Below are 8,816 nucleotides of genomic sequence, written 5' to 3' on the forward strand. Positions count from 1 at the left end.
GAAGCGGGCAACGGGATTTCAATTCCGATGACCGACAGCTTCCTACGGGCAAACCCCACACCAAAAATAGTGCCGACACAATCCCACCACATGCCTACCAAGCCTACAATGTTTCAGGAAAAAAAAGCACAGAACCTATGCATTGTCCACATAAAGGACACAATTTTTATGTACTTACAAAGCTCACACAACATTCAAGACTATGAACACCCACCCAAATCCAGAGCAAGCCCTAAAAGATTCAAAACAAAACCATAGAATCCTACCTAATCCTCAACGAGCCCAAATAAATTGGAAACAAAATATCAGTCCATAAATTCCAAGCACATGACATGAAGTGAACTTAATACAACCAACAATGAAATACTTTCTTGGATAGAGAAGATTGAATTCCAAAAACAAAAAGAGAATCACAGAGATACATTAGATTCGAAGGCAACAAGATAAACGAGAAATTTTGTAGAAAAAAATTGCCACATAAACCCTAAACATGAGAGCATACAGCGAAAACGGAGAAGCCACAAAGGGAATCTTAATTAGGCCAGTAATTCCCTGAATTAATCGGGGCCAACAATGTCATTTTGAGCTCCGTTCCGCCGAACCAAAGTGTCACACTCCGTTAGCAAAATGTAATTTTTGAGATGAAATTTTCAGAAGAGCTGCCAAAATGCAACTTCCCAAATAGCATGTTAGTGCTTTCAAAAATGGAAGTCACATAAAAAGCTATCTCAAACAAGACCCAAATGTCAATCATAGGAAGAGTTGTCAAAAGCAAAGTGCCTATTATTTTAGTCTCCCACACGACTTATCAATCTAATTTGTGCTATTTAGTGCTTCATCGAGTCATTGGGTTTACAAAATTAATGCACTAAAACATGTTCCCATGCACCCTCGTATCTTATTTAACCAACTAATGACAATCCATCCCAAAAAAGTAAACCATCGCCCCCATGACTACCTTCCATCTACTAGATTGATTACTCAGAGATCAACATGTAAGACTTGATTAGATGATGATCTGTGCATTTGAAAGAAGAAAGCCTAATCTACCTCCTGCACAACTTTATATCACGGTTAGCTTTCTATGTAAATATGCTAATATTTCCCTTCTATATACAGTGATCCTAATTTAAAAGTAATATTTCATAACATAATGCAAATATTCATGCATAATATTTAGAAAACCATGCGGTCACTGAACGCATGAAATATATATTCATCAAAACGAAACCTTTTAGCTATAAATTCAGGGCATAATTCACAACAAATAATTTTCTAAATTCTGCGTCTTGCGAATCCGATCCTAATTATCTCCAAATTTACCACCGATAACGAAAAATTTACGTTGCACGCATAACTAAATTACTAGCCGGTAAAGTTCATGTAATGTAATTATTAAAGGTAAATATTTTCATGATGCATAAATATAACACATGAATATATCCATACTGCGCATAAACTGCATGATATAATTTTTTAAATAAGGTTATCTTTTGACGAAAAATTATTATGTCCGGACTCCAGACGTAGAGATACGTCCGGAGTCCAATGAATCATCTTCACGTGGAGTTGAAAGAAAAAAAAAAAAAAAAAAACTCATTTTCTTGTGATCCGGCCCGACAACATAGAGGAATATTCCTCCAGTGTTATTCCACATTATTCATGAGTTATTGTGATGATATTGATATATTATTGGGTTATTATAACACCGAGAATATTCCCATAATACAATAATACATGAATATCACCACAATAACAATTGAATAACACGTAATAATACGGGAAGAATATTCCTTTGTGCTTCTGTCACCTTCATGTGGCGTGATTTCATTGGACTCCGGATGTGTATGTCTACATCCGGAGTCCTGATGTACAAATTGTAGGATAGATGGATAGACTATTATTTATATGGATGGTTGCAAGTTATAAAAAAAAAGAAAGAAAAACATTAATATAATCTCATCACTATGCTACATTAAAATTCTATATTAGAAGACACGAAAGAGACACGAAAGCGTTTCAAATTTATTTCAGATTATACGATTATCAGTAGATGGCCGCAGAGGGACTAAGCATCTTCCTCAACCAGACAATTCCCTGCAATGGGTTTATGCGCGACGATACTCATCGCCGCAATCTCCAATTACTTTCAGAAGATCTCTCCCTTTCATGGATACCTCAGTGATGCTGTTCATGTCTTCTTCATCCAAATCAAGGGAGAATATGGCATTCGTGTCATTGATATGGTCAGATAGACCAAGTCTAACCCCAATCATTGATCCCGCAACTGATGCCTGTAATCTTTCAAATGAAATTAAATACCAGTAATTTTGAAGTTTGAAAACATGGCTATTTGGTTACTGTTTTATAACCATTTTTATATTGGGGTTTTTACATACCCAACACACCAAAGGTAATATCTACTTTGATTTCTTTGCGATCCTTTTTGTACAGCTCTAACTCCATGGTTAGAGTAGCAATTTTATGATTCGTCTCTCTCCTATGATTGTTGTAACAGAGAGCACACATGCTTTAAAAGTGTTTTTCCCCTAATGAAATATAATTATTCAAGTACTACTCAAATGGTGGAATTTTGTGTGAGGATTGAGGGAGAGGTTGAGGTTTTGTAATAAATTCTGAAACTTTTTGAGGATTGAGGAGGGAGAGGTTGAGGTTTTGTAATAAAATTTGGAACTTGTGTGTTCGCACTGTAAGACAGTTTCGGTTTGAGAAACTTGCATGATTTTTATTCATATTATCTTGATTCCGGAAATATTTACTTGCCTGGTGAAGGTCTATTTTATTGTTTGATTTTGGCTGATTGTGTGAGAAATTAAAAAAAAAATTCGTATGAATGTTAAATAGATATAGAGGATTTTTTTGCTCAAAGTGTCATTCATATTTGCTCATATTATTATTTTTTTTTTTGTGTTGATGTGGTGTGGTCCAATTTTAAGATTGATTTAATGGCAGATCAAAATGAGAACTTATTCATCACATTCAAATATGATGAAATATTGAGTGCAAGTTAAAAATCAACCAAGAAAAAAATATGAAGGTGGCCACCGGAAAACTATTAAAATTCAGAAAGATATGATGAGCTTGGCAGTGTTAAAGAAAAATATTGAATCAATTTGTCCAAGAATTAGATGACTTTAATTTCAATTACAATATCATAAATGTAGAATATCACCAAAAGAGTATATGCTTATAGCCAATGATACTGAAGTTGTAGAGATGACTGTTCACTCGAGTAGATATGGTCGAGTTGAGGTGGTAGTCATCACACAAATGGCTGAATAATTTGAAAATTTTCCACAAGGTCAAAGAGACATTGGTTACTAATAACATGTCAGACAATAGTTATCCAAATTCTGACTGTGTTTCTAATGAAACTATTGAGAGAGATTTATAATGGTGGGTATCAAATTATTCAAGCTGACGATAGAATGATTTGAAAGTTGGTGCATACTCTCAAGACTCACAAACTTTTAAGAAAGTTCTCTGCTCCATTGCAGTAAAAAATGATTTTAGGCTAAAATTTATAGCTAGCAATAGATCTCGCGTTGTTGTTGTTTGTTCGCATCAAGAATGTCCTTGGAGGGGTAAGAGTTAAATTATGTGCTGATGGACTGTTATTTGAGATAAGAAAATTAAAATCTATGCATTTATGCCTTGGAGTAAACAGAGTCGAAAACAAGCAACGACTTCTTCGGTTGCATAACAAATAAAAATATTGTGAAGAAGGATCCAGAGATCCCTCCTACGCACATCAACAACAAATTAGAGAACTTATACGGGCTATCATTGTCACATATGAAGCTATGGAGATTGAGAGAGCAAGCACAAGATAATATTTTTGAATCCGTTGATGATAATTACAGGTGGGTACCTGCATTACATACCAAGCTTTTAAGCACAAATCCTAAATCACATATTACATACAATTGACATGAGAATGATTCTTTTTTTTTAAAGATTCTACGTTAGTTTTAAGATTTGCAACGATGGATTTCTAGCAGGATGCAAACACTTAGTTGGACTTGATACTTGTTATTTGAAGTCGAAATATCTAGGTGTCTTAATGTCTGCTAATACGGTTGATATCATTTTTGCAGTTGTTGAATAACAGTCGAAGAAATCTTGACAATGATTTTTAGAGCAACTAGCAAAATCATTTCAATATAAGATATAAAATCTGGCATTTATATCTGACATGGAAAAGGGGCTTGAAGTTCGTTTTTCCAAATACAGAGCACAGGGTGTATATGTCATTTACAACAGAGTTTGAAAAAAAAAATCACTGTAAGGACACCCAAAAGATTCAGAGTTTGGTATGGGATGCAGCTAAAACATATATTAAAATTGAGTTTGAAAATAAGATGAATGAGCTAAGTAATATATGTCTGTAAGTGTATGCATATTTGCTTGTTTTACCTTATAAATTGTCTAAATGTGATTTCTCAAGTGAAATAAAAAAACAGAACAATACAAACAATATATCTGAATCGTTCAATTCATGGAGCAAGCCAGTGGTTGATTTAATTTATTTGGATCAGATCAATGCTTATGGAACAGAGATTAGAGATAGATTCAATCATCTTTATGGAAAGGAGAGCTAGTCTCACTTGTTGGGGATTATCTTAGAGAAATAACAACTCAAAAAGAACAGTTCATCGTAAGACAATCAATGCCATAATGAGTCCAAGTTGAAGGTCAGTACGAAAGACGTCAAGTAGATTTAAACAATAGAGAATGTACTTGTAGAGTTTGCAAATAACTGAATTACCATGCATTTATGTTGCAGTGCTCATCAATAGCAAAGAACATCCATTGTGGCACATTTACGTGCATGATTTTTACTATGTTTCCAGGTTGGTATGCAATATAATGTTATTAATGAAACCCTAAACATTTATGATATTAATATTTATATTTTACTTATAGTTATAAAATGGTTTGTGAAGGTCATATATCCACTCTTCTAGGAAAAGAGTAGTGGAATGTTATTGACTCGAACGTAAAAGTTATTCCTAATAGTTTGAGGCCTAGAAGAAGACCCAAAAAATGAGATTTAAATAACTTTTAGAGAACAATACCAAACAGAAAAGAAGTGCTCACAAATGTGAGTTTTATAGAATTTGGGGTCACCACAGAACAAAATGCAAATACCTAATGAGCCAAATTACTTCACAACTGCAACAAGCCAAAAATACAACATGTGTAGTTGAGCAAACAAGTTATTCAACCAGATCAGCACATATTGACCACAGTTTTACTCATTCTGAACCAACAGTTGAGCAACATTTTATTATGCTGAAATTACTAATTAGAAAGAGAGCTAAAAAAATTTGATAAATGCGATGAAGCACTCTATGCAGGTTATTCACAGTGGAATTAAGAATTCAACTCCACTATTGTTAGTTTAAGGTATTTTGTTGTAACTTTAAAATGGCCTTCATAATTTGTGGGTTTTTTTATTTTTGATATTCTTGCTAACTTTTTTTATGTTAATGTCTCTTCTATTGGTTATTGTGCATGTTTTTGTTAACAATTTCAATTTTTGCTAAAGAAGATGACAAAAAGGCTACATGGGACTAATTATTATACTAAATAAGACTTGTATAATGTTTAAGACTTAATTTCTATGTTTCATGATGAGTTATTCATGAGTTGTTCATGCTCATGGAACAATTTAGCGCTTTCAGAAAATAACACTCGTGATTTCCTTGTTATGGTCAAAACATTTTGGAACTTCCAGATTTTGAAATAAAAAACTTCCTGATTTGGAAATAGCTTTGCAAGCTATCCTGGAATTTTTACTCATTTAGAATTTAGAACATTTTAATATGGTATCATTATTTTTTCAAACTTTTACTGGTTTTAAATGCCAATGTGGTTACTCAATTTGAAATTCTTTTGGATTCTAAAAATGTGCAAGTAGAAAGAAAGAACTTCTTGTTCATACTTCATTGCCTCTCTTTTCCCTTTGTTGAACACTAGTAAAGAGCGACAACTTCCACTACTGCATTCAAATATGACATTGTAATTTTCTGTCTTTTCTATTAAGGTAATTTTTAACTTCATCTAAAGATTGTAATCATGGGAAGCGAAAACTACGAGTATTTGGAGGTGAAAGTTCTTGCAACTTTAACTTTGAAAAACATGTTTAGTGATCCGTGTGATATAATGTTTGAAAGATTTACAATAATATTTGTGCTTTTAAATTACAATTTTTAATCTTTTGATATATAAAGAGGAGATTATCTTGGTAGTTTGTAATGCTAATTTCATAAATGTCTGAAGAAATTTGATATTTGAGAAATAATTTGTCTTTTCTTTGTATTTATGGTAGAATTGTTTCTATTTGTTGGCTGAGATTGCAAACTTATAAGGAAAAAATTGATTTACTCGGATAGTATGTACATTGCTATTAGGATTTTTAGTAGTTTTGGTCAAGATATTGAACACTTGCTTTGTTTTTCTCGTTATTTTTGAAAGCTTTTGGAGGCATACATGAAGCTCAGAATATATTACTTTTTTGTTCTGATGTTTTGATACAAACAATTTATTTCACAACTAGGAACTTGTGAATTGCAAGTTGGTCACACATGTGATTTGTTTAAGGTACTGATTGTGGTAGTTAGCTGATTGTGTTCGTCACAGTTAAGTAGAAAAATTATCACTACTTGGTTGTTAGCTGATTGTGTTCGTATAGAATGCAAAAGCAAATGTTGTGTGTTCTTAATTGCTTCCGATTTGCATCTGAAAGTAGCATTTAGTGTTGGGAGTTTCCTTTTATTTTTCAATCTTTAACCGCAGAACACTACGTCCCCACTTATTATACAGTTATTATAAATGCTCATTTTCCGAAATATTGATAACTTCGCAATATAAACGACAACTTTTGATATGGGGCTCAAGATGATGATGCAACTCTTACAATTTATGATACATCACAATTCTAGAAGTAATGGCTGGATGGATTGCAAGGACAAATTCATCATAAAACTTGTGGTAGGGTGGATGGAATGACAAGTGTTCAAATTATGCAAATGTTAAGTTCAAAGCAATTTTCTTTTTTTGATCCACTTTTCCTAATAGTTTCTTGCAAATTACCAGAATTCTTTGCATGATAGAGATGTGTACTTAGCCCCAAATTAGATTTTATGGGTCTATAAGTTCAAATATTCATCTTCTGAATCGCTTATCAGGAACTGAAAATAGATACGGTCTCTACTTGGCGAGGCTATAGAACTTCATGCCTGGCTAGAGTGAGTTCTTAAAGATGAAGAGCTTGTCATTACTTAATGACAGTAGCTGTTTTTGTGGCTATTTATTTGATTTTATTGCATATAAGCACTTAAGAATTGAAAAAATGCTAATAAGGATACTGATACATTCTTTTTCCTTGATCTGAAACACGGAAATCAATTTATCAAAGCAATAGGAAGGTCACAAAACAGAGGTAGTCAAAGTTGGTGTCTTTCATTTCTTTGAGCAGGTGAAGTTGTTTTCTGAACAGTTTGCTAATATCACTTTCTGCAAATTAGCCACAAACAATTCTTAAATTTTTAAGGGGTGATTATTACATACCGAGCACACTAAACTTTAATATTTACCAATTTCACACTCTAAACTTTAATATTAGCCATTTCACACACAAAATATCCAAATAATACAAAAAACAAACCTGCTAAACTTTTAGTTTCCAAACGCTTAAGAAATCACGCACCCATAAAATCTAATTTAAGGCTAACTACATATCCCTACCATGCGGAGAATTCTAAAAATATTGCAAGGAACTATTAGGAAAAGCGGATCAAAGAAAAAAAATTGTTTTGAAGTTAAACAAATGCATATTTTGAACACTTGTCTTTCCATCCCACACAATACCACAAGCTTTATGAAAACCTTGTCCTGGAATCCATCCAACCATTAATTTTAGAATTGCTATGTATCATAATTTATACCAGTTACATCATTTATCTTGAGCCTCATATCAACCCATATCAAAAGTTATGTTACTTCTATTGCGAAGTAATCAATACTCAAAATTCCATCTTTTGAGGAGTACTTAAATAATTGTATTTAATTAGAGGAAAACAAATTTGAAAGTGTGCATGCTCTCTGTTACAGCAATCAATAGAGGAAGGAAATTGCGTCTTGAACGACGGAGTTAGAGAAGTACAAAAAGGACCGCAAAACAATCGAAGGAGAAATTACATTCGGCAATGGTCTGTTAGGTTATGTGGAGCCCGGTCCACTAAATACAAATTGAGCAAATTTTTTTTGCATCTTAGGAAACCATTTAAATAAGTATTTTTTTTAAATGTTTCCTTTCTTCTATTTGACTGCTACTTGCCTGAATTGCCTTTACCGCTTTCCCGCCTCATTGATTGATTTCTTAAAATAATGCAGAAGAGGAATTTATGTTGGGCTTCCTTTTTATGCTTTGATTAATTCCTTAATGAGTAAAATTAAACAAAGGAAAAAAAGCATGCTACAGCTACCTGTATGGAAAGCTTCAGGTCCCTGTTTGGAAGGCTTTTGCTTGGCTTGCAAATAAAAGGCGGAGAAGAGTTACAGCAAAAATAGATTGCATGACACTTGCTCTTCCTCTCTTCTTCATGTATTTGGCTTACGGTAGTAAGAGGAGAATCAAAAAGGTGTTGTTCCCGATTGTCTTTTCTTCGGTGTGAATCTCGGAGAGGGAGAGAGAGAATGTTTTTCTTGTAATAGTCGATATGATCGACGGTGTGTAATTCTCAAATTAATAAAAATCCTCAGCAGCTTCGTGGACGTAGGCAATTTGC

General features: G+C 33.3%; 1 protein-coding gene across 3 annotated transcripts in view; it reads right to left on the reverse strand.

Moving 5' to 3' along the window:
- LOC110037429 (flagellar radial spoke protein 5) overlaps window positions 1-8,816 on the reverse strand; it is a 60,819-nt gene that overhangs the window by 9,753 nt on the left and 42,250 nt on the right. Inside the window, exon 9 of one of the 3 annotated variants that reach the window (XM_020742079.1) lies at window positions 1,933-2,294. The exons of 1 other annotated variant lie outside the window; for it this stretch is intronic. In XM_020742079.1, the coding sequence (XP_020597738.1) occupies window positions 2,109-2,294 (186 nt within the window). In that variant the 3' untranslated portion in view covers window positions 1,933-2,108. Of the gene's footprint in view, window positions 1-1,932; window positions 2,295-3,552; window positions 3,893-8,816 lie in introns of those variants that run through there. One more of the 3 variants, XM_020742080.1, reaches the window with a different exon arrangement.

This window comes from Phalaenopsis equestris, unplaced genomic scaffold, assembly GCF_001263595.1.
Source record: "Phalaenopsis equestris unplaced genomic scaffold, ASM126359v1 Scaffold219150, whole genome shotgun sequence".
Classification (NCBI taxonomy): Eukaryota; Viridiplantae; Streptophyta; class Magnoliopsida; order Asparagales; family Orchidaceae; genus Phalaenopsis; species Phalaenopsis equestris.